We start from the raw sequence: 27,192 nt of genomic DNA on the forward strand, positions 1-27,192 counted from the left end.
AATGTGACGAGAAGCTCTGATGTTCAAGGAAACCGTACAGAAATAAGATTCAGTGTAAGATCGCACAGATACTCTCTGAAGTTCTCAGTAATTTCCCAGTCTATCCGTGCTGGGATTGTAGACATGTGGCAGGATGAAATATGCGGCTCTGAAGTTTTGATTTATTTGTGCGTCTAATGCACTTCTCATATATTCCTGTGCTTCTCTCCGCTGTGGAGGAATACGGTCGAGATTGTGTTGCCGCCAGCTGCCGTGTCCTGGTTTGATTGGCTGAGAGGTCGGGGGTCAGGCTTTGATATTGGAATTCATAGAGTCTGGCAGAAGCCACCTGTGTGTCGGAGCGCTGATGGTGAACCCCCTGCAGGTGCACGCATCACATCCTGTGCGCTGGAAAGTGGAGTCACCAGGTGCACGAGACGGTGGAGAAACCATGTGCAGTCTCTCTCTCTGTAACGCACTCAGTGGGCGTCATTGATGGAGGCGGATAAGAGCTTGTTTAATGGGCCTTGCTGCATCTCTCTCTGACTACCTTTCCTTACCAACAGCGATGTTGCACGGCAACATGAACACAGACATTCACAGACATTCAATTAAATCTTCCAGTTAATTAATATTTGAATACTTTGAATATTATTGTTCATGTCATACCCTGAGCAATACTTTTCTATAAGGCCTTACATTTGTGTTTTAAAGTTGAGTAGAAATAACTGGATTTATTATGAGTGTTTGGATGTTAACAATGTGATGAGCAGACATGATGAATACATTCTGTGAAAATGACTAAAAATAAAACAGCACTTAGATGTTCACAGTCTATATGAGGGGTCTGGAGGATGCTTTGTTTTGTTGCAACACCTTGTCGTGGTGTAAATATATGCTCTTTATGAACACCTGAACCGTGAGCTGCCTGGAATAGTGTTTCTATTTCTTCCCGGGTGTGATTAACACCTTCAGTCACTTCCATGGCAGAATGCAGGTGATGTTGAATGAAGACACCTGCGCTCAGTTAATGAACAATCCTAGATTAGATATCATCTGATGTTTGTGTTTATCCAGCTAAATTAACTTTAATAAAGGAGCTGTATGTGTAAGAGAAGTTTCACGTTTTTACATAGCAACACTGTGTGAAACGATAAAATCAACCAGGCGCATAATTATGTTAGGCTGTGAATTTCAGATTTACTGTGCAAATATGGATGTGCATAATATATATTCACAGTGCATATACCAGTACTTCTATGCGTTGCCATTTTTTCTGGCTTGCATAAAATCTAAGGTTGCTGTCTTCACAGATCACAAGCTCTCTCACTTCTCATCTGGATTAATTTTGCTGACTTTTTTTGTTTTTTAAATGATCCCAAATTAGTCTGAAAATGTGATGCTGCAATTTTTAAACGTATTTTTATCTCAAAAACCTGTCATCTCTCTCAACATGTCTCTCATTAAGAATGAATAGCACCTGCTGATAGTGTTGTTTTTGAACCCGGTTAATTATAGTAATTATGCAAATCAGGTAATGCCACAGTCACACCAATAAAATTCACATGATATTCATAGAAATGTGTCCAGACATTATATATACACACACTACCATTCAAAAGTTTGAGGTTGGTAAGGTTTTGAGGTTTAAAATAAAGTTTATAATGCTCACCAACACATTTATCAAAAGTAGAGTAAAAGCAGTAATATTAATTTTTAAAATAACATTTTATATTATAATGCAATTTATTCCTGTGACAGCCAAGCTAAATTTTCAGCAGCCAATTTAATGTCATATTTGATGCATTAATTTAATGCATCCTAGCTGTAAAAAATATTGATTTCTGTGTGTGTGTGTGTGTTTATATATATATATATATATACACTATATATATATATATATATATATATATATATATATATACACTATATTTAGGGGTGTAACGATACACGTATTCGTATTGAACCGTTCGGTACGAGGCTTTCGGTTCGGTTTTCGGTACGCATTTTTGAACCGAACGGTTCGTTGGACCATTTTTCCTGCCGACCAAAATTTCGTTATTTCAAATGAAGGCGCGTCACGCGTGGCAAGCGCGCTCATAATGTGCGTGACCACAACATTGCCCAACATCAAATGGCAAATGTAATGTAAGCGGAACGAAACCACTCGTTATTGTGTGGTTGAAGGACCGTTTATCAGTTTGGACAAATACAGCGCGAGCCGATCTTAATCATCAGCACTGTTACAGTTACTACACAGCCAAATCCAGTAAAGAAAGCATTTGAATTCGCCACTGAAGTAATAACATCGCTGCAAGATCTAGTGAGAAACATTCGCATTTCTCCGTTATTAACGGATCAAACAGCGCTGACGTGGAAACCAGGAAGAAACATTGTGCCATGAATGAACTATCCAGTGTCCACAGATCAGCAACATTCACCATGGGTTTACTGTAGTAACACTACTAACTGTAACCATGGAAGTTTGGCAGGAATAGTAGGCTATAATGCTTTCAAGTAACATCACGTCTGTTTTATTTTGACATTATGAATACAATTGCTGCCCTCAAATGTTAATCTGAACTAAAATAATCCTTTGTTTATAACTACTACAATATTACATTTAATTTTGTCCAAGGAGCTGTTTTGTTTTATAAGCTCCTAAGAAAAGTCAAGTATAGCTCCATCATTGCTCAAAGTTAAAAAATATCATACTTTATGATGTTAGTTTTAATAAAAATATAATTAAAAAGATTAAATCAAGGAAATTTCTCTGGCATTTCTTTCTTTTTGCTGTATCGGAAACGTACCGAATCGTACCGAACCGAACCGTGACACAAGTGTATCGTATCGAACCGAACCGTGAATTTTGTGAACCGTTACACCCCTAATAATTTAGTATCTATTTATTAAAATGTATTTGGAATACATTTGATGAAAAAGCTGCAGATCTCGGTGAGAGAAAGAAACGTAGTTCAGGATAGTTTTGTGTTTCTAGAAACTTCCTAGATTAAATCTAGTTCCCTGGAGAGCTCGAGGTGCTTTCGTTGTAAACTGCAATTTCTATGGGATGGTTTTGGTTCAGAAGTTAGCAATGCATTATTAAGAGCACGTCTCTACCCCACATAAAGTCTCATAAAGTTTGTGATTTGTATCTCCAGAGATCTCCTTTTGTGATGTCAGCGTTTCATCTGCTTGTAAAAGCGTAGGGCTGCTTCCTCCATGTGCTGCCGGAGGACATCATGTCTTTCTGGTGTTTCCACAGTCTCTCTGTGCTGTTTCACGAGAATGACCTTTCTCAGAATCTACCATTCTCAGTCTGAGAGCTACTCTCCATTCAGCCAGTGAGACTCAATTTGCACATGATGACATTTGTTGTGTTCGCTAGCTGCTTGCTGTTGTTGTAGGCCTCTTGTGATTCAGAATGAACTTTACAAAAAAACTCAAGAAACAAAGAGTGCAAAAGGACCCTCTAGATGTGCCGGTCTGCTCATGAGTCAGGCCTGACCTGAGTGAATCACGTAGTTTGATGGGTTTTGAATGACGTGCTCCTTCAAATATCCCCACTGTAAAATACAGATTTGAAACTCCAGAAGGGCGTTTAATGTCACAATAGTTTCAATATTGTGTCTTGTATAAGGAATCCTTGTGTTAATGTCTTGGGTTTTATTGTTTTCAGCTTTCGGTGTGGACCAGATTTTTTTTTTTTTTTTTTTTTTTTCAAAAATAAAAATATATATTTTATAGTTTTTTTTTTTTTAGCCATTCAGATTGATCATTGCTGTTGTCATTATTGTATTATATATTTATTACCTTTATGTAACATTTTTTTTTTTTTTGGTTTATTTTAATTTATTTTATTTGGACCATTGCTGATGCCATTCTATTGTATTATGTATGTATTTATTACATTTTTAAATGTTTTTTTTTTTTTTAGTCCCATTCAGATCGACCAACCCTGAATCACAAACACACGAGGGATCTTTTACACTCTTTGTTTGTTTCTTTTCTTCTTTTTTTTTTTTTTTTTTTACATGAGTTGAACTTCTCTGACTGCTTTGAGGTTCGAGAGCCATGTTTTCATATATGCAAAAATGACAGCAGAATCAGACAGTGTGCACAAACATGCCACGCAGATGCACTTCTAAATGCAGTGATGCATGAAATCGAGTCTGCGTAGCTGGAAGCGCCTGCATTCATGGACACGTAGTGTTTCGGGACTTAAAGTTGGTCATGCTTGTGTTTTGTTTTACGGTTTATCTTCTGTGTGTTTGTGTGCTGAATTTATTCACTTGTAGAGATTGAAAGGCTCTGAAGTGTAATGGCTTAGATGCCAATCTTATTATGAGCCAAAGAGCTTTGGCAGTGTGAAGTGGTTCTCCATCAGCCGGGCCAAACAGCTCCAAACCACCCGCACCTTTGCCATCTCCAGCTGTGGATCAAATTAACCCTTCGGGCCTCTCATATTCTTTCCAGTCTGACTTATTTGGCATCAGCGAGTATCAAACATCTGAAGTATCAAAAAGCCCCTCTAATCTCTGCAAGTGGTGTTTTGTTTCCAAGCCTCTGATGGTTATCAGCAGTAATCTCAATGTTCCTCCTCTGTTTGATTGTTAATCTTTTCTCCCAGACAGCCCTCCCTAAAACACCATCATCTCGCTGGCTTTGAGCATTATTATTCTGAAATGAACTCTTCCAAAGTGATAAATGAGAATCGGAATTGCATTTGGTGAGTATATAAAACTTGCCAGTTACTCGCCAGTTGATCAGTAACGTTGCCACATGTATGAAAAACCAGCACACATCTTTCAACTTGAATCCAATTGTTTGGAGGAGGTGTGTGCTGGTTTATGTGCACATGTGATGGCTCGACATCTTTGACTGTTGCATTGAATCTTGCTGTGAACACATTCAGTCTATTTAGAATCTCACTATGCAACATGCTAGCATCAAACTCTATTGAAATCAGTTGCTATTTGTATGTCAGTTGTGTTTGTTAGCATTCATGTAGGCAGTAGACTTCAAGGCAGCTCGGTGGGTATTGTCTGTGGATCTGTGGACATTAGTGCGTGTGGATTGTCATATGCCAGCGATTATAAACCAACAACTAGACAAATCAGTTCCACACATGGAGTAGAATAATTCAGCAGCCCTCAGTCTCTCTCTGTAATGCAGCATCTGAGGTCCAACACTTATCCTCCTTTCCGGACACCTATTGATTGCTGTTCTACCTTTAGTAGTGATATACTGGAAAAGATCACTTTTGTTACTTTTCTTAATGAGCCATATTCATACAGGGTTCATTCCCCGAATGTGTGTTGGTACAAATTCACCAAAGAAATGTGCTATTTTTTGCTGATTTAGATGCGTATAAATCGCTGAGATGGTTGGGTCTGTCGCATTTATTCATTGCCGTCAATTACAGTAATAATGCAGGGAATATTATTGAACATGTTGATATTAGTCCGCCTATAATCCTATAATGCACTTGTGAATTTAAAAAGCACAAATTTGATTTGCTCTTATTCTCTTTTTTTTGTTGTTCTGGGAAAACTGTTCCAAACCGCTGCGGTTCCTTCTCTTCAATCACACAATTACGTGCTTGAGTACTTTTCTCATTTTCCTAACCAGAAGAGAACACGATCTTTTGTTTCTCTTTTACATGAGTAACAAATGTAATGTGCATTGAATAACAATATAAAATTAATTTTAAAGCTTTGTTCAACACCTCAAACTGTATCCGGTAATTTTTAAATAGCATTTCTTCTTTAGTTTTCTTCAATTTGTTTTAACCACCTACAAGCAATTGAAAATAATATGCTTTATGTTATACTGAAGCTCATACGCAACAGTAATCATTAGCTCTCTTAAGTTTATTGTTATTCTCTCACGTCTCATTAATAATTGTCTTGATTGATTTTACACATTCTAGCTTTGTGATATAATCTAGTAAACTGCCTATTGACTTTCATCCAATCTACACAATGGTTTGAGGTCTGTATGATTTTTTTAACATGTTTTTGAAAGTCTCTTTTGCTCACCAAGGCTGCATTTGAACAAAAATACAGTAAGAACAGCGGAATTTTGAAATATTATTACAATAAAAAAAAACTGTGTATTTTTGTGTATTTAAAAATAAATAATTTATTCCTGTGATGAAAGCTGAATTTTCAGCATCATTACTCCAGTCTTCAGTGTCACACGATCCTCCAGAAATCAGTATAAAATGATGATTTGCTGCTCAAGAAACATTTCTGATTGTTATGAATGTTGAAAACAGTGGTGATGTTTCATAATTTTGTGTGGAAATGTGACGCATTAATTTTTTCTGGATTTTCTGTTGAATAGAAAGTTCAAAAGAACAGCATTTATCTGAAATGGAAATCTACTGTCACCTTATACATGTCTTTACTGTCACTTTTGATTCATTTAATGTGTCCTTGCTTAATACAAGTATTACTTTTCTATAAAATTGCAAAATTGTTCTGACCCCAAACTTCTGAACAGTAGTGTGTTTGTGTGTTGTGTGTTTTTATGCGGATAATAATGTGGCTTTGTGCGCTTAGCAACATCCTAAAGCGAGACTCTAGTGAAATCAACTGTGGTGTTTTATACACGCTGCCTGTGAGGCTCATTATGGACAGTGTTTGAACAGTGTTCTGTGTTGGGTTTGCTTTGCTGGACCCCAAAGTGTACGTAGCATTAGCAGTAACTCCTGGGTAAATTAAAAGTTGCGCCAGATTTAATTATGAGCTGTTCTTCAATTTTGAGGATAATTACATGGCGGCTTTATGTGTTGAGGAAGTTGGGATGTGTGATGCGCTCATTCCTCTGAGCCCAATTACCCATAATCCAAAGCTTCTCCTCAGGAGACTTTCTGTAACGTCTCAGTCAGAGAGGTCGAGCGTCAGCGGAAGAACTACACCTGAAGTTCTGCTCGTCAAATACATACAGTAATATCTGGGATCCAAGCTCTGCTGTAGTTTTAAACCATATTTATTATGTGAGTGTTTGGCGGTTTGCTTTTGTCGCATGTAGACACAGTGTGAGGAGTTTGTTTAAATCACTAAGCTTAATCATGCGCAATAGTAATAGTGATGCTTAAATCAATACTGGATCAATGTTGTGTTTGCATTGCTGTAAGTATGTTTTGCAGTGTTTGCTGTTGTTTAGTTGTACTCACTATTACTGGTAGATATGTTTTGCGCTTCTGTTCTGCCCTATTCACTTGCCTGCTTTTAGATGTATCCATCAAAAGTTTAAGATTGTACCATTTGTGTGAGTCTTCGACCTCTATCTGGGATTTCTGACCTCCGAAATGCATATCATGACTCTGTCTTTCAGGTAAAGGTCGAGTTATTTCCATCTGAGCTCTGACAGCCTTATGCACTGTCGTCTTTGCTGTCATTTAGTACTTTATTTTATGTGGTATTTCAGAGCGAGAGGGTGCACGTCGGGTCTCGGGCCTTGAAGCCAGACGTCGAGAATGCATTTAGAGAGCATTTTCAGCTGAGTCACTAAAGATTAAAGAAAGAAGTCGCCGTTAAAGAAAGATGGAAGTACTCTGTGCTGCATCCGAGATGTGTGTGTGTGTGTGTGTGTGTGTGTGTGTGTGTGTGTGTGTGTGTGTGTGTGTGTGTGTGATTCTCAGCGGTCAGTTTAATTATAGCAGCACATTTGATATGAAGAGCTGACACTGATATCGGATGAGTGTGGAATGTTGATTATTTCATGTTTGTTCTTATTTAATGCGGATTCGTGTTGAATTATTTCTCAGGACTGCTTCGTTAGACGTCATTTTGAATTTTGCGGTCCTCTCTGCATTCTTATTTCTTTTATTTAGCTTTAGATCAGGGTTGGGTTTCCTTTATCTTTGAGCTTAAAGGTGCTCTATGTAACTTTTCTACTAAAATGAATCATTTTATTATTGCCTGTGTGTGAAGGGGTTGTAATCACACATTAAAATGATCCACTTGTCGAGTTTTGCTATTACCTCTGAAGGCCAGTATTCCTATTTCTATGTGAAGTCTCCGGGTCGGATTTACCGGCGAAATCCAACGGATGTGACGTGCATGCGCGCTCCCGAGCCTCTCTCCTTATATACAGTCTATTGTAGACGGTCAGGGAGTTACGTCCGGTTAAAGGCGCACGTTTTTCGGCTTATATCTCAGTCAATCTTTGATCAATATTCCCAAGACTCTAATCGTTCGTAGTGCTGGACGGGGCCTTTCGAACGAGCCCACCCCCGAGGTCCAACTCGCCCGGCTCCCCGAGTTATAGCCGGTCGAAATCTGGGGTCCCATCGAACGGCGATCCGGTAGGGGGCATCCCCGAGGCCCGCCACTCTAGCGTTCGGGCAAGGGTTCCCCTGGGACCTCCTCCCCCGAATTTGAGCTCTCTGGGTCTTTGCGTTCCAGAGATACGAGCGATTTTCTTCTGAGATCGTGACGTCACCGGCGTCCGCAATTTTGCAGCGCGCCCGATGGTTTTCTGCTAATATCTCCGCGAAAACACCACCAAAAACTATGGAACTTATATGGTTCTTTTCAGCTCGACTAGATGGTCCCAACGAGCTCGGTGCTCGCCGAATCCGTCTAGTATTCGCCGAGATATTTGCGTAATAGACGGTATTGTCTATGAGTTCGAGCACGAGCGCTCTTGTAAAATTTGGTTGCAATCTGAAACATCACCACTAGAGGCAGCTAAAAGTTACATAGAGCACCTTTAAAGAAATTTCTTCATTCTATACTCCCCTTTAGCCTTGTTAAATCTTCATGAAATGGATATCAACATTTAGCAAAAAAAATAGTACTTAATCTCCATTTATTCACTGAATTAAACACTTCACAAATATTTTGCTTTTAATGCATCGCTCATACTTCACATTTTCTGTAAATTGAAAAATCTGTTGCATTCATAAAGATGAATTATATTCTCTTATATACAGTAGTCTTTTGCATTCAGATTTAATGAAGCATCATATATGATCTAGCTGTAATGTGATAATGCACTGAGATAATAGCCAGAGTTCAGTTTAGAAACGCTAAAATGATGTATAGGCCTATTGGGTTGTCTAAACAATGAGTTTTCAATCTTTTAGATGCAAAGGACACCCATCTTAAAATTTAAAAGGCAGCTATTTATCATAAAGTCTAAAGACCCAATTTATACTGTGAAATAATGTGTAAAATATCATTTGGAACATAATGAGTTTCTATTACTTTGCATTATTATGCTTTTTTCAAGTCACAATAGTCCTGTAGTGTTTAGGAATGCCGATAACAACCATTATTTTCTCTATCGGCCATATTTAAAAACACCCGATGATCAGGGCTGATTATATCCTGTCAATCAAAAGGAGACGGAAAACGTATCAGACTGCACCTTATACCGTGTGAAGAATATCTCTCTTGTTGAATTTAGGGCTGTCTGTGAGACTAACGCATTAGCAATAAAAAAACGTCCATCCATCCTGGCCTATCTTTATTTATGAAGTACTAACTGGATTGCTAACATGATGCTTGAACAGTAGTATGAGACATTTGTAGTGGATTCTTGCAGTCAGGTGACGAATGTCTGGGGAAGATCTTTCCTTTATGCTTCATTTGAAAAAGTCATTATTTATCTGATCATAAATGCAAAATCGCAGTGATAATTTTAGTTTGAGTCGGTCTGGCAGTGACCAGTTTGACCTTGCTTTGTGTTTGAGCACAAAAATGAGCCGGAGTCTATTCATGCTAGCATGCTAATGGATGCTGATCGCTATCTCGGCTGCTTTCTGAACTCAATTAGCAGCGTGATTGTGTGATGAACTCTCATTAGCATTAAAGCTATATGAGCATGCAGATCATCCGGAAGGAGCGCAGATTTCTAGATACGGGTGTAGCGTCATGCTAAGGGCTAAATCAAGGCAGAGAAATGCATACATTTGGTCGTTAATCAGAAAGAACAGCCTTATTCATTTTGTGCCAAATTCGTCGTGATTGACTTAGAACATTGTGGCGTGATGAGGTTTTCAAAAGCTTAAATTAAGCAAAAGTTCAGAACATTCTGTTGCTGTTATTTAGGATTCAGAGTACAGGCAGCATGTATTATTCCTATTTTTCCATTGCTCAAATCTGAACGTCTTTTGTGTGTCGTTTTCAATTCAGGACTGAGAATGAAAGAAAAATAGCACCCTGTGATACGCAAGGTGTTGAGCATGAGTCTGAATGTGTGAGGAACGTCGGCTCCTCTCGAGTCTGTAATGGGTTGACTGTAATGACTTTATCTCGTGTGTGTTTCTGACCCAGCTGTCCCGTCCACACACTCCACCCGCCACCAGGACAAGCTCATAACACCATTACGGGACATTTACTGAGTGTTTTTAAAGCTTCGGAGAGCTGGATAGAAAACAGCAGAGAAAGAACTAAACCTCATCAGCTTCACTCATGAGTATTAATAATTAATATTATAGTGCCGTAGTGTAGTATTGTACTTCTGGTTTGTTTTGAAAGTTTTGTCTTTTTTTTATGCATTTGGATACTTTTTTGAATGAAACTCTTAAAATATAATCAGTGTTTTCCCCATCTGGGCTTTGTCATGAGCGGTTATAACTTTTTGACTATTTATACTGCTTATAAGTAGCATTTCCTTTTCAAGTTCTTTATTCAGTCATGATGTTATTACAGACACAATATTAATCACATCAACAACAAAATAATAACATTCAATGCTGAATAGGAGCATGAGGAAGACCTAGTCTTATAATTTCATGCCCCTTTTTTCAATAATCTTAGTTGACACAAAACAGATGGCTCGCCGTTTTTTTTTTTTTTTTTTTTTTTTTTTTTTTTTTTTTTTTTTTTTAATCGAGGTAGGCTACAATATTACTTCACATCTAAATAATTGACAATTTCAAATTTGTCAAACCTTGGTTCTTATGCTTCACTGCCTTCGTATTTTCTAAGAGCATTTTTTTTATACATTTTTTTGAATTCAACAATCGTGTTACATGTTTTTTGCACAATGTCCAAAGAGTTCCATAAATTGATCCCAATTGCAAGAAACCCTTTTTGTTTTTGTGAGGTGCGTGAATATGGTACACAAAAATTACCTTTTCTTCTGTTGTTACTGTCTGTAATTAGCATGAATTTGTTTTGAATATGTATTGGCACCAAGTTATTTTTCACTTTCCACATAATTTGTAGTATTTTAAATTTGACCAACTCTTTTAATTTCAAGGTCTGCAATTTTATAAACAGTTTGTTTGTGTGGTCTCGTAAACCTTTATAAGTCACAATTCTTATCGCTTTCTTCTGAAGTAAGAAAAGCCTTTCTGTATAACTGGTGCAAGCATTACCCCACACTTCGATACAATATGTTAAATATGGAACAATTAAGGTTATGTATAGAAGCTGTAATGAAGCTTCATCCAATATGTGTTTAACTTTATAAAGAATACCAATATTTTTACTAACTTTACCTTTGATATGCTCAATATGAGGCTTCCAGCTAAGTTTGCTGTCTAGGATAACTCCCAAAAATTTGATTTCTGAGACACATTCAATATTTACATTCTCAATAACTAATTTTGTGCATCCCTGTTTTCCCTTTTTTCCAAAAACCATATAATTTGTCTTATCCCAATTTAGAAACAATTTATTATAATCAAACCATTTTTTTAATTCTACCATTTCCTTTTCAATAGTGGCCATTAATTCATTTAAATCTGTCCCAGTCTTAAACACAGTTGTGTCATCAGCAAACAACAAAAAATGCATGTCTTTGGAAGCCTCAAATATATCATTAATAAATAATATAAAAAGTTTAGGGCCAATTACTGAACCCTGGGGAATTCCGCATACAACAGTTTTACAGTCCGAGTTATAGTTTTTAAATTGAACATATTGGCTTCTATTACTTAAATAGCTTTCAAGCCATTTATATGTCTGACCTCGTAATCCATAGTGTTGTAATTTTGTCAACAATAAGTTGTGGTTGACAGTGTCAAACGCTTTTTGTAAATCCAGGAATATACTCACAAAATACTGTTTTTTGTCCATTGCAGCAAGAATTTCTTCAGTTAAATGAATTAGTGCAAGGGAAGTTGATCTATTGGATCGAAATCCGTATTGATAGTCAAAAAGTAAATCATTTTTTTCCAAAAATAAATCTAATTTATGAGTAAACCATTTTTCTATTATTTTAGAAAACTGCGAAAGTATTGAAACAGGTCGATAATTATTAAACTCATGTTTATCTCCTTTTTTAAAAATAGGTATTATCTTAGCAGTCTTCATCTTTTGAGGGAAAACACCTGAACTAAAAGAAAGATTGAAAATATAAGTTAGAGGTTGAAGTATGCAATCTATAGTTTTTTTTACAATGCTCATATCTATTCCATCACCATCACAAGATGTTTTAGTTTTGCACTTTCTCACAATATCTAAAATTTCAGTTCCGGTAAATTCATTGAGAAACATTGACTGTAAGATTCTACTACCTCCTGTCGCACTACTACACCATTCTACATGATTGGATTTTTCAAGACTTTTCGCAATATTAGGTCCGGCATTGACAAAGAAGGAATTAAACTCACTTGCAATATCTGTTCCATCATTGATAACCTTTCCTTTGTGCTCAAAATACTCAGGTAAATTTTTACTCTGAGAATTTGGCTTCATAACCTTATTTAAAATTTTCCAAGTTTCTTTAATATTGGTCTTGTATTCATATAATTTGTTTTTATAATAATCCTTTTTTGCCTGACGCATTATAGTTATTAACTTATTCTTATATCTTTTATATGTAATTTCATGATTACTAGACTTATATTTTATAAAATCACGATATAGTTTGTTTTTCTTTTTACAGGCCTTCTGTAACCCGCTGGTTATCCATGGTTTTTTGTTAAATTTATTCACTTTACCCATTTTTAAGGGACAATTTTTATTATAAAGGGTTACAAATATATTCAGAAAGACCTCATAAGCATTATTAACTTCCTCTACAAAAACTTTGCTCCAATCTTGGTTAATCAAATCCTTCCTAAATGAGCTTATTTCCTTCTCCGTCCGAATTCGAGTGTATTTAACCTTATCAATATCACTAAATTTCTTCCCAGTTTTTAGGCCACAGACAATAAAAACTGGTAAGTGATCGCTGCTATCACATAATAGCAGACCACTATGGAAAGTAGTGTCAATATTATTGATAAAAATATTATCAATCAATGTTGAAGTTGTTCGTGTCACTCTACTGGGTTGTGATATCACTGGAAACATACCTCTGCTGTACATTTCGTTTAAAAAATGATGGGTTGCTGTAAGGCCTTGAGGATTCATTAAATCAACATTAACGTCACCACATAACCACATGGTCTTGTTTAACATTGTACAATCTATAAGTTCAGTGAGTTTGTCTTTAAATACTTCTACATTTGAGCCTTGTGCTCTGTACACACAAGCAATAATTATTTTTTGCTTTGTTTCCAAATTAATCTCCACTGCCACACATTCTAGAAGACCTTCAATAGCCACAGACATCCTTTCAACAATCTTACAAGTGTATGTTTTTTTAACACACAATGCCACACCTCCTCCTCGTTTTCCCGGTCTGTCAACATGATACAAACTATATCCATCAATTCCCAAATCATAACCTTTGACCGCATTTAACCATGTTTCAGAAAAGGCGATAATATCAAACTGACTTTTTAATGTATTTAAATAATCTATAATTTTATTAAGGTTTGTATAAAGACTTCTACAATTAAAATGGACAAGTGAAAGATTATTGTCTAATTTAACATTAGAGTTGAATTCGTCCTCACTATAGTATTTGCACGGAATTAAGTTATGATTGTACACATGCCTTTCTGAATCCAAATCTACATCCAAATCATATATTTTATATTCCCCATTTTCTCTCATCTCAAATGGGTTAATTTGTTCAGTCATAAATCGTTAATCAAATGTTCAAACATAAATACACAAGAACGAAACTCAATGCGCGACAGTTCCATTTTTCTTGAGCCAGCGCCTTTAAAGTAAAAACTTGAAAACTTGAAATCAGTACCTTGTGCATGCATTCCCTTCTTGGTTTCATTGTTCCAGCCATAATCTTAATCCGTAGACAATACAAAACCCCCTGAGTCTTTAGCTTGTAACTCCAGTTGGATGCTTATTTTCCAACAATGATTTGACAGCGTCTACAACGTGGCACACCGACGTCTTCCTTCTACTACGGGGACTAACAGTTTGCCAGCCAGCTGCACATAGCGTTGTCTCCAGGTCTGGTTCCTCCACAGGTAGATCCATTGTGATGCCGAACTCAGGTAGGCCTCGCACAGCAGCCGCTGGGTTTTCAAAAATCTTGGCATTACCGTCTTCACAGAAGATTTTCAATTTGGCAGGGAATAATATGCGGTGTTTGATCTTCCTCTCGCGCAGCACTTTACGCACACCGTTGTATTTCCCCCTTTCCTTGTAAACAGCTGGAGTAAAATCTTCGTCGAAGTAGATCCTGTTACCATTCACTTGAACAATTTTCTTCATCCACGCTGCCTTAAGCACACTCTGTTTTGTGGCAAAACTTTGAAATAACACCATAATAGACCGGGGACGCTCGTGTTGCCCAGGCCGCTTTGGCACGGATATCCTGTGCGCGCGCTCAATGCGAAGCTCTACGGTGACACCAAGTTGTTCCTGGATCAGATTCGACACAAAATCAATCATATTATTTCCCTCACTTTTCTCGGGCACTGAGTAAATCCTGATATTATTCCTTCTTGAGCGGCTTTCCAAATCTTCACATTTTTCTTTGAGTAAAGTTTGTTGCTGTAACATGTGAATCATTACTCGCGTAATGTTCCTCTCATTGTCCTCGCTATCAGATAGCCTATGCTCAGCAGCGTCCATTCTTTTTTTGATATCTCCAAGTTCATTTCGTAAATCACTCACTTCTTTCCTCAGTGCCACAAAATTCCCCGACGTCTCAGTACGAAATGCTCTTATTTCGTTAAGTATTTCAGCCATACCAAACGCGGCTGCGTTGCTTTCCTCAGTCCCATTGTCAGGGTCAATTTGTTTGGTTTTACTTTTTGGCTTTGTCATTCTGTTTTTCAGGTCAAAGCCCTTTAATGGGATGTTCTTCTAGTGAAAACACCACGTTTTGTCCCAAAGAAAACAGTTATAGTCGCAGTATTCACTTCAGTTTAAACAGAGTCATTTACCAGCCATATACTCCGGCGGCCATCTTGAATGTATGAAGCACACCTGGCAGAGAAGTCCCAGGCTATATTGCGTGTGAGGATGTTGGAGGTGGAGATTTATAGCCTTTTCTCACAGCACTTGATATAATTAAACTTATCAATTTGATGGCGGATCCAGAAAGGTTCAAACGACGATCATCATTTCCTAAAACATTCTAGAACTGTTTAGAACTCTCTAGAACTGTTTTTCTAGAACAATCCAAATTGTGGTATACATATATATATATATATATATATATATATATATATATATATATATATATATATAGGAGAGAGGGAGCTTTATGAGCAAACAACTCAACTTGATACTTTTTGATATTTGTTTCAGTAGCGATATATAATGTAGCACAATATAAGTGATACTACCCTACAGAAGGCTATCTGGACCAATAATCTAGTGAGATTTCAGCAAGCACATAGCCTTTAGAAGAATCTTCACTAGAAGAAAAGTGCAGAATGCCACTCCAAATGCAATTCAAAGGAAGAAAGGAGCGAATAGTGGAAATTCCCATAGAAGTCACAAAATTATAGAAGAATACATTGAAAAATGATTTAATTTATTTATCTTTCGTTTGATTCATCTATTTTTTTTCATCCATCCATCCGAAATGTATTGTTCACAATGTTGAATTCCTGAAATCACTCGGCACACTTTTATTGACGGTGAAGTGAACCGCAGTGTCTAAAACTCCCTTAACCATGGTAAATCACTGTAATGCAATCAGTATGATGACAACATCAATAGATTTATTAAAGCTGCTGTCCGTAGCTTTTTTTGGGTTAAAAATTATCCAAAATACATATTTGATAAAATACATAACCAGCCAGTGTTCAAAACTATCTGCTTGCCTTAGCTCAATGCAAAACGGTAAGCTTGTAATAATGTTTTTAATTTTAGTGGTACTGGTGGATTTCCGCGGGAGATTCGAGCATGTCTTTGCGTCATTACGTCACATCTGTACACATAAAGAAGAGTCTCGGCTAGTATAAGCTATATTGCGTGTGAGGATGTTGGAGGTGGAGATTTATAGCCTTTTCTCACAGCACTTGATATAATTAAACTTATCAATTTGATGGCGGATCCAGAAAGGTTCAAACGACGATCATCATCAGTGACAACTAGAGACTCACCCGCTGTAAAATGCAAAAGACTTCGTTCGGACTTCGGAGTGGCTACAGAAAAAAAGAGACTGCAACCGGACCCATGCGAAAACAAGGATAATATCGGAAGGACATTACATGATGTAGTCACGCAATGCTTGCTGACGTTGTTAACATTAACAATTAGAGAACATAGTATAGCTACTTTGCACGGTTTTGTGTGAAATGATAACTTATAAGCAATTGTTAGATTTAATCAGCGCGATTTACTGCAATGTCAGAACCAGAACAAAAGTGAATGTTTCTTACTAGTTCAGATGACATTTCCCGGTGAAAATTCTTATGTTGGTCACACTTCCAAAAAGAATAATCTGTGATTCTGAATGACAATATCCACATCAGCGCGGTGACTGACAGCTGCACACTCTCCTCAAACACTGTGTTCATCCGCGCTGTGCCGTGTCGAGGGTGTTGAACTACAACCCACGTAAAAGTTGATAATTCCGCGAATGACTGCAATTGCAGATTTCGAACAGAGATGGCGACAAAGAGGAAAAATGCCGGACTGCAGCTTTAACATTAATAATATAATAATCAAAATATGTTTTCCACCAAGAATTAAGACTTTTAATGCTTGCTAAGCAACATAGCAACTTGAAGCATTAAAATAAGTGTTACCATGACAGAAAAACCACATGCATTTCACGTGTGCAAAAACACATACTTAGTTTTGGAACAGTTCCCACGTGATCACATGTAGAAAACATGGGAAATTCATGTGTAATATATTTGAATGTCACTCACCCAATCACAGTTTCGGGTCCGCTTTGTTTGTTTGATCTGTAGTAGTCATTTGGGCATCATTGATTATTCCTGTACTTCCCATGATGCATTGTCTTAGTCATTACTGTGGCCGTCTCCAGGGTTTTTGGTAATCACTGTTTTGTCTGTTTATCCTCTGTAATATTCCGGATCCTCTCCAGAGCAGTCAGCAGGTGTTGGTCACGCGGGACCGTAGACAGTGATGAGCGTGAGTTAACCTGCAGGCCATCAGGGATAGGCGTTCACTAGAGCGCTCGTGTGTCTCTGAGGACGGGAGCTGGATGGGACACACTTCAGCTTCGGCAGGTCTTCAGTAGATCATCGTGCAGGCGTGCTCACTGCAGCAGAAAATTGCCTGAGATGAGGAAAGTGAAAACCGGGAATTTAAGAAAGGGAGAATGAGGGATGAGGAGCACCAGGTGAAACGCTGATGTTAAACTGAAACACTCTCTATTTTGTCTGCATTTAGTATTTCCTTCTGTTTAACTGGAACTGAACATCAGTATTACTGATCATACTTAATGTTAGTCAATTGAGCAAACCCCCTAGACCAAATGATTAAACTTCTGAATGTAACTTGCATTCGCTTTTTATTTTATTTGATCATTTTATTTGAATACAATTTTATTATTTTGTTTACAATTTTATTTTATTAATTTTATTAGTTTTTAAATTTTTTTATTTTGATGTTTTGTTTATTTGATTTTAAGCTATTTTTAAAAATGTGTGTATTTTAAGTTTTTCTTTTCTTGTTCTTTTTATTTTTTATTTATTTTTTTATTGCAATGTTTTGGTTTTGTTTTATTTTTATTTTATTAGTTGTTTTAGATGTGTGTATTTATTTATTATTCACACACACACACACACACATATACATATATATATATATATATATAAATCTGTAAAAAAAAAAAAAAAAAAAATGTAAAAGTGTGCAATCCCTGAAATCACTCAGAACACCATAGCAACTGCATAGCAACCACATTATCATTGTGGTGATGATTTTTGCATGGGAAAGCTCCACTCACGCTTCCTTTTAGAATATGCAAAAATCTAGTTTAGGCCACATATCTGAGTCTGTTCCATTTTGGCCGCCGTCATGTTTTGTCTGGAATGTTTTCCCTGCGGATATTCAAGCACTGTTAACATGAGTAATCAGTTAACAGATTAATAGCATCGCTGCAAGGTTCTTCAGTTGGGCCTTCTGACAGAGAGCATGACTCAGGGACATTGTAAATGTGATGTAAAACAGAGCAGAAATGTAAAACGGTGATGTACAGTCTCTCTGGGAAGAACACATGACTTTCTGTCGTTATTGTCGTCTAAAAATGCAACATCAGTAAAGGCCAATTCTCTGTAAGTGGCAATCATGCTTCTCGCTAAAAGCCTCCCACCACTTGATTCTTAATTATTAATATTCATTTCCTGTTCAGACAGGACTACCTCATCTTCCCGACTGCACGCTAGAATCATCGTCTTCTCCGTCTTCCTTGTTCTCTCATCAGTCTTGCTCCGTCTAGCCATGTTTAATAATACACACCGTAGTTCAGGTCCATTTGGAGAAGACATTAGCAGACAGAGCCGACCCAAGGTTAGCCATTGTCTGCTAAATTAGCAGAGGAGCTCTTAGACTTCCTGGAACGACGACATGTTCTTCAGCCTGCCATGGGGTTGCACGGTACCACAGTAGTATCGCGATACTTTTTATTTTTAAAAAGTTCATTTCAACACTCATTACAAGAGGTTCTTTTTGAGTGGCGTTGCCTTTCTGCTGTGCCCTGTGTAGTGAAGGCTGCCTTAAAGGGACAGTACATTGTACATTCTGTCAGTAATTACTCACCCTCGTGTCGTTCCAAACCCATAAGACCTTCGTTCATCTTTTTCTGTCCCTCCATTAACAGCAACGTCATTGCAAATTCTTATAATTATAACATGATATTGTTTATCAATATGGCCTGAGCCATATCGTGCTGTTTTTCCGAATTGCAAGTGTGACTGATTTTATACATCAGTTCAATAAACAAAAAGTTAGACGCAATATTGTCAATATTGTTTTCGCTCCATTTTGCACATTTAAATATGTATTCTAAACAAAGCAGAACTGTTGCACTAAGTGTAAGAAAAAAGAAAGGCAGACTCCGGCTTCAGTGTAGTCACCTTTGACTTGCTCAGTGTGTGTGTGTAAGGCTCTATTCTCTGTAGAACTGTTTTGGAGTGATGTGTATGGGGAAAAGTGCTACACAATTACATTTGAATGGAATTGAGTTAATAATATATGAATCTGTACTGCGCAACGCAGCAGTTTTGGATAGAATACTTTGACTGTTCATGATTTATTTATTATTTATTCTATTGTGTACTATCTATTACAGCCAAATGCAACCATTTACACTAAATATTACTCAAGTGCACATTGCTAATTTAATTTTAATTTCCTGCAACGTATTAACTTGTGGAGCAGTCTAAGTTTTGATTGTTCGGACCTCTGTTGGGAAGGAAATGTAGACATGCTTTAAACGTTAATCAGATCCCACCGAGTTTGAGATTTCTTCAATTAGAGTTAAACGAATGGGCGACGTTTCAACTGCCGCGTGTGCACAGATTTCCATTTGGACTGAAGCTGTGAGAAATCATGTGCATAAATATGCAGTGCTGATTAATTCACAAGATGAGGGCCGTATCCTAGAACAGAACTGAGATTTCAAATCATAACGGCACATACGGAAGCCCACAGCGGCCAGACATAATCCTCTTTCTGTATCTGTATCTTTCTCGTCAAGAGAAGACAGAAAATTAAAAGCAATGTATTATAACAATATATTAGATAATGTTTCAATATAATATATTCATATTATAATATAATAATATTCATTTTCATTCACACATACACTCTAAAAAAAATGCTGGGTTGTTTTAACCCAATTTTGGGTCAAATATGGACAAACCCAATTGTTGGATTAAAAAAGGCAATTTATAAATTTAACCCAACAGCTGGGTTTAATTTATAAATTTAACCCAACAGCTGGGTTTGTCCATATTTGACCCAAAATTGGGTTAAAACAACCCAGCATTTTTTAGAGTGTATACACATTGTGTGTGTGTATACAGCGGCTTTTCCTCAGTTTTCTGCCACTGCTAGGAAGATCTAGTAATGGATGTTTTTTTTTTTTCAATCCTCTAATGCAGCAAAATTGCTATGAGTTTCATGGATCATCAGTCCAGTCATTAGAACGAACGACTGCATCTGAATACAACACAAACACGCATGCATCTGTTACTGAATCTGCATTAGCAGCAATGAGCGACGTGTGTTAAAGCGTGTTTGCCCTGCCGTGGCCGGGCGTACAGAGAGATCGGCTTTAATTGTGAGGGGATGTCGGGCTCTTGGTGAAAATGAGGCAGACACTCAGTTGAAATGTCGTGTCTTTGCTCCGTTTGCATCCCAGATAGATTTCCGGAGATCAGAGCACGACTGCTGTTTGCATTTGACTCACAAGACTGCGTCTCCATGCATCGATTACCCGCGCCAGTGGTATTAAAGGGTAGAGCGCGCGAGGGATGTAGGAATCATTAAAAGTGGGATTCGTTTGACCTCACGGCCTTCTATTGAGCAGCTGCGGCATTAGAGGAATCGTCTGTAACTGTCTTACACAGCTGTTTGCTCTTCTGATGCTCTTATAGAGGGGAAACTGTTTAAGGGTTGTCTAATGTGGATGGCTGTGTTAGAGACAAACACAATGTGCTGGTGGTGTTTTTCTTGCATTGTTGATTTAGTACACTCTCAGTAAACAGGGTACAAAAGCTGTCACTGGGGCGGCACTTTTTCAAAAGGTACAATTTCCTCTTAGGTACTAATATGCGGCCTTTAGGTATAAAAGTGTACCTTTTGAAAAGGTACTGCACCAGTGATAGCTTTTGTACCCTTTTTTCTGAGAGCGTAGTCAAAAGGAATGAATGAAACTCAAAATTTGCCACTAAATTCTGACTTGATGAGCCACATTTGAAGCCGTATTTAAACTTCTGTGTAAAGCCCCACATGATTTTGATTTAAAAATAGCCTAAAATTTGTCAGTAAGTGTTTCTTCATCATTTACTGTCATTTGCAGACATCTTTGATGGAGGTGTCTATGAAATGGTTGAAATGGCAAACAATGCAAATGCATAAACTGTGTTAAATATTTTTAATGAGTCCCATGAGTTAAAGCAATAGTTCAACCAAAACTGAAAATTGTCATCTTTCCTGAACCGTATGGCTGTTTTCCCCCCAGATGTGATTTAGAATAGCATGGCCTGATGTTCTGTAAGGTCATAGATGCAGTAAATCTTTAGTGTTCAGTAGACTAGAAAACACATCTACTGTTCATCTGTAGCAGTCTGTCCTGATCCTGCAGCTTACGGCTCAAATCTCCTCTCTGCCCGTCTCCTACAGGACGTCTCCGGCTCAGGGTTTGCTCGCTTCAAAGTGTTTGTCCTAGCGAGCAGAAGTGCATTTTCATTTAGGTGAAATAGCAACTGTAAAACGTGGATTTTTTTTTGTTTTTGTTTGTTTTAATCTGCAAGGATGCATTAATTTAATCAAACGATTTCAATTTCATAATCACATTTAGCACCGTTTCCACAAAAATATGAAGCAGCACAACTGTTTTCAACTTTGATAATGATCGGAAATGTTTATTGAGCAGCAAATCATCATATTAGGATGTTTTCTGAAGGATCATGTGACACTGAAGACTGGAGTAATGATGCTGAACATACAGCTTTGATCACAGGAATAAATTATGCTTTACAATATATTCAGAAAGTAATAATATTTCAAAATATTAAAGTTTTTACTGTATTTTTGATCAAATAAATGCAGCTTTGGTGAGCAGAAGAGACGGTTTCTTTCAAAAACATAAAAAAAAAAAAGGTACTGACCTCAAACTTTTGTACAGAAGTGTTTGATTGGCATACAGAGCTCCAACGGTTGATGGTGTTGGGATGTTTAATGCCACTCAGTCCTACAATATTACACTTGGACTTATTGTTGGCTTCCTTCTAGTTGTTTCTGCATATTAAACTGAAATGGAAATGATATTTAAAAAAATACACAGTTCACTATATAGGTGATTTGTGCTATAATGGCAGGCACTGCACTGAGCAATCTATCATTCTGACATAAAATGTGTTTTTGACTGTAGAACGGAATAGTTGAATCAATGAAACTCTGTGTAGGTTATGAGCTAGTGCTGCATTTCTATCTCGTGACGCTGCTTTTCTCCACAGCCTCATTTTCATGTGTGTCAGATTAAATATGCCATCCACTGTGACTAAAGTTTTAGTCTGTCGTCAGTCTGTCTGTCCATCTGTTGATTTAGTAAAGCTCACTTGCATTATTAATGTCTCCAGTCACATTAAGGAGCAATTTTTCAGCAGCTCATTATAAACAGATTGAATCTGTTGGCCCTGATGAGAAACGCTCCATCTCTCCGTTACAATGGAGGAGTCAGAGCTCAGAGCAGACGTCCTGCAGATCTGTGCCGTGACGCTAGCGCTCGCTCAATGGCGTCGAGCTCACACTGTTTATCTTAGTCAATCAGAAATTCATTCGGCTCGTATTGCGCCGCCCCGCTCGAGATTAGAGGATGATTAATAAGGGTTCTGATGCGTTTACACAGCCAGAGCCTTTTAAGATGACTTACAATTCAGTCGCTGATATCTAGTCGTGCTAATGAGATGTCAAACATCTGACAGACGCTCACACATGAGGGGTCAGACATTAACATCGCTGCTCGGTCTTTCATGTTGGAAATTAATAATGAGAAACTTGTCAGATCTACTTCAGCTGGTGACTTTTGACACTTGATACTGAAGCATTGGCTGATATTTCTCAACTGCTGTCACATGACCGTTTGATAATGTTGGACATATGTATACATACGTATAAAATCATCTTCCTTTTCAGCTGCCATCATCTAATGTTAATTGTCTTTAATGTTAAAAAAATGTGTTTGTATTTGATTTATGTTGTAGAAAATTGCTGTATATATTGGATTTATATATTTTATTTTTATTCAATGGTTTAATTCCTTGATGCATGATCCTAGTCTTTTGCATGTTATTTAAAAGATGTGTACTATTCATGTTATACGTCTTGAGACTGCTACATTCTGTTAGGCATTAGTAATTAAATTATCTACATTGCAAAATGTAGAGAGCAGTGAGGGTTTACTGAACTACTCACAATGTCACATTACAGACGTGAAATGTTCTCTTTGACGTCCGCTGCTTTGAGTCTATTCGTCTTGATTTGATTGCCAAGTGTGATTTTGCAGTGATTTGAGTCTGCCTGTCCTGGACGTCCAACACATTTGCATTTTCTTCTTTTCATTCTTTCTTTTCTTTTTTTTCATCTTCAGCAGTGACACAGCTAGAGAAGTAGATAAAGATTTCTTGTTCTCTCTCATAGTTCATTAGTGACGGCCTTTATTGAACAAAGCGTCTTTAAGTCTCTCTAATATCCTCCTAATGTCGTCTCAGTGTGGCGGAGTTAAAGACCTGTGATTAAGTTTATCATCTGAAGTTTATGTGCTTCCTCGCCTCAAGCTGAATGGTGTTTTAGTTCTGCGTCTCGATGTGCGAGGGATCGCATCAGGAATGACATTATTCTGAGGTTAACTAGCTGTTTTAATGCTTCATGTTCTACAGGCTGTTGTTAAGAACAAACACGCTCATTTAAATATGATAATACATTAAAATGAATGAATAGAACATGAAATGGACAGTGGCTGACATGATTTTCTCTCATTTCAGAGTCTTCCTGCGAGCCATCAATCAGTACGCCGCCGTTCTCAGCAAGAAGTTCCTCGATCAAACCAACTTTGAGCTGCAGGTGAGACTTAAAGACAACAAATCTGTTTGACTTTGTTGCTTGGAACACGAAAGAGATTTTTGGTAACGCTTCCTTTTACAGTACAGTACTTACGTGTACTTACAGTGTATTACCTAGAAAGTACTGGCTAATATAAGGTAAGTACATGGGTTAGGGGTAGGTTCTGGGTTAGTACCTAGTTATTACCAGAGACTATTTATATAGAGACATGCCACTTCCCCAATCCTTAATACAACTATATAGGGAAAACCCGTAACGCCAAAGATGGCGGTTGTATGCACATGCCCCGCCCCTCCCGCTGGAAAGCCAATCGTCTGCTTTTAACAGTCAAGCCGGAAAACATTTAAGCCTATCGTCTGGTTCCACCGACGCATGCGCACAGTTGAGGTTTGCGACAGCGGAAAATATGTTACTGTTTGAAAAGGCGGCAGATTTGATGTGTTAGTTGTGTAAATATCAGACATCCCAAGTCTCTCGGAAGTTCCGGGAGTCTCCCGCAGATTGATAGCGGCTCCCTGATGACCGCAAATTAGTTCAAATCTCCCGGAATCTAGAGCGAGCGAGCAGTAGCGCGCGCACGACAGAGAGCGAGAGAACCCTTGCGCATGCGCAGTAAAAGTATAACCTGTGGGGAAAAAGGCGTTTTAAACCTTATTTTGGGGCAAAGTCATCACACTTTTTCAGCGATTTTTATCATATTTTATTAGTGTTTTGTATACATGCAGTTTTTATGTCCCGGTGACCAGTGAAAGTGCAGTTCTGGGTCTCTGCCCATTCATTTAGATAGGAGCCTGGTCTTGTTAGTCCGAAATAGCTGCCCGGAGGCGTTGCCAAGATGGCGGCCGAGTGGCATGACTTGCCTAAAAGGACTTTGTTATTACCCAGTAATTGTAATTACTATAATAAGTATATAGTATGTACATGGGTAACAGGACTGTAAAAGGAAGCGTTACTGGATTTTTTTCCCCCATTCACTGTCATTGTATGTTAAATCTCCTTTTGTGTTCATTGCAAGAAAGAACTAGAAAGATACATTTATAATGCATTTAGACTAGTAAAGTGCTACCAAAAAGCACTGATAATAATAACATATAGGCCTGGTTTCACAGACAGGGCTTAGATTAGGCCTTTACTTTAGGAAAGAACATTACTGGTGTGTGTCTTGAGACAAAACAATGGCACTGACATATTTGAAGACTTCCAGTTAAAACAGCTCAAACATGCATTTCAGTCTTGGACTAGGCTTAAGCTTTGTCTGTGAAACCGGAGGATAGTCTTGTTTCTGAAAAGCACACCTTTTAATCGTGACTATCTGCCCGCTTGTGTTAGAGGAAGTTCCAGCAGGGATCATTAAATTTCTTTCTACCAGAATAACTCATGACAGGCTAATGGGCTGCAATTTCCGAGTGTCTGATTTGAATATTTGAAGCGGCTCTTCTCTGAGCATTGTGTTCGTGTTGCTTGTCGCTGGTTGTTGGCTCATGGTTATTCTTAATCTCAGTTCTCATTTTACCTGTGAAACCATCTGAGATGCACACTTTGGCTTTCAGAAGCCAATGAATTATTTTGGAAATGATTGTGTGAGTGGCATCAGCTCTTCTGCTTAATTAGCTGTGTGCACTGTGACTATTGCTCATACTTCAAATCCTTCACAATAACTATTAATCTAGTGTGCATAACCTGTCATCATTTGTCCTACAGACATGGATGATCAACTTTCTGAAATCTCATTTGTAGATGTCTAATTGAAAGGATTTTCTAATTCTATTCGAATATGTAATGATATTAAAGTGCCCCTATTATGCTATGTTAAAGGCTCCTAATTTGGTCCTTCAATAAGTTTACATGTATCCAAAGTAAAAAAAACACTTACATTTTCTCATAATATACATAGCAGCATTACCTTTTTCTTACTGTGTCTAAACGGTCTTCCTAAACCCCCTCCTTGTTGAGAGCTTCCTCTGCTCTGATTGGTCAGATGGTCTTGTCTGTTGTGATTGGTCGACCACTTACAGCCCATGTCGGAAATTAAACACCCTTTACCATATATGAATTTCAGCTCTTCCTCAGCACTTGATACACAGTTGGTTTTACCAGAAAACAACACGAACCAAACTCTTCCAGTCTCAGGTACACTACAGAGTTTGAGGGCGGGACAAAGCAGACGCTGTTCTCCAACAGCCAATCAAGACCACAGGCTGGCATTATGCAAATTTGTTACAAACATACACAGGTTCAGCAGGAAGTGAGACTGGAATTACTGACGACTCGTTTCAGGCAGTTCAGAATCACTTAGATTAGATCAGCGGTTCTCAAAGTGTGGGGCGCGCCCCACTGGTGGGGAATAGAGACGTGACAGGTGGGGCGCGCCAAACGGGAGGAAATTTTCCTTTTTATGCCTTTATATCTTTATCCAGACATCCCAAATGTCCCGGAAGTTCCGGGAGTCTCCCGCATATTGATAGCGGCTCCTTGACGCCTGCAAATGAGATCCAATCTCCCGGAATCTGGAGCAAGACCGCGCACTAGAGTAGAGAGTGACTGCGCGCGCGTGCGTGTGTGTGTGTGTGTGTGACTATTAATGCAGCGCGTGTGAGAGCAAACCGTCCTTATAGCTGTGTGTTGCCGCTTATTAGATCGATCACCCCCGGGGGCGACAACAAGTAACAGGAATTCCCCACCCCCAAAATAATGATTGACGTGACGTCGGCATATTAATTGTAGTGGAACAAACTTTTGCGCCCCTAGATATGTAGCCTATGTATCACGCCGATGGGTAGCCAGGCGCGCTGGAAGCTGTTTCATGCGTAAGTGGGGGCTGAGGGCTGGGTTGGAAAATATGTGACGTCATTATGTTGTGGCTTACGACAAGACATGAAATTTCTCTGAACATTGAACATGATTTGAGAGTGGCAGTATCAAGCCTGCAACCCTGCTTTGAGAAATTGTGCAATGCAAAACAGGCTCATTGCAGTCACTAATGCAGGGATAAATAGACCTGTCTTGCCAAATGGATTTCTCTTCTTTTCTTTTTTTAACAGATTGCAAAGTGGCACTTTTATTTCTTTTCTATTTTTGAGGCACTTTTATTTTCTCTATTTTTGAATTTCATGCAAGTTATGACACAGATGCACTTCATTTTCTTTATTTTTGAACTTGCTGTTAT

General features: G+C 38.0%; 1 protein-coding gene across 1 annotated transcript in view; it reads left to right on the forward strand.

The window, feature by feature from the left end:
- The window catches only part of LOC130090636 (dedicator of cytokinesis protein 1-like), a 119,381-nt gene that overhangs the window by 27,385 nt on the left and 64,804 nt on the right, over nt 1-27,192 (forward strand). The window contains exon 6 of the mRNA XM_056258123.1: nt 23,948-24,026. Coding sequence (XP_056114098.1) covers nt 23,948-24,026 — 79 coding nt within the window. The remainder of the gene's footprint in view (nt 1-23,947; nt 24,027-27,192) is intronic.

Source organism: Rhinichthys klamathensis, unplaced genomic scaffold (genome assembly GCF_029890125.1).
Source record: "Rhinichthys klamathensis goyatoka isolate OS25496 unplaced genomic scaffold, OSU_Roscu_1.1 h1tg000148l_1, whole genome shotgun sequence".
Lineage (NCBI taxonomy): Eukaryota > Metazoa > Chordata > Actinopteri > Cypriniformes > Leuciscidae > Rhinichthys > Rhinichthys klamathensis.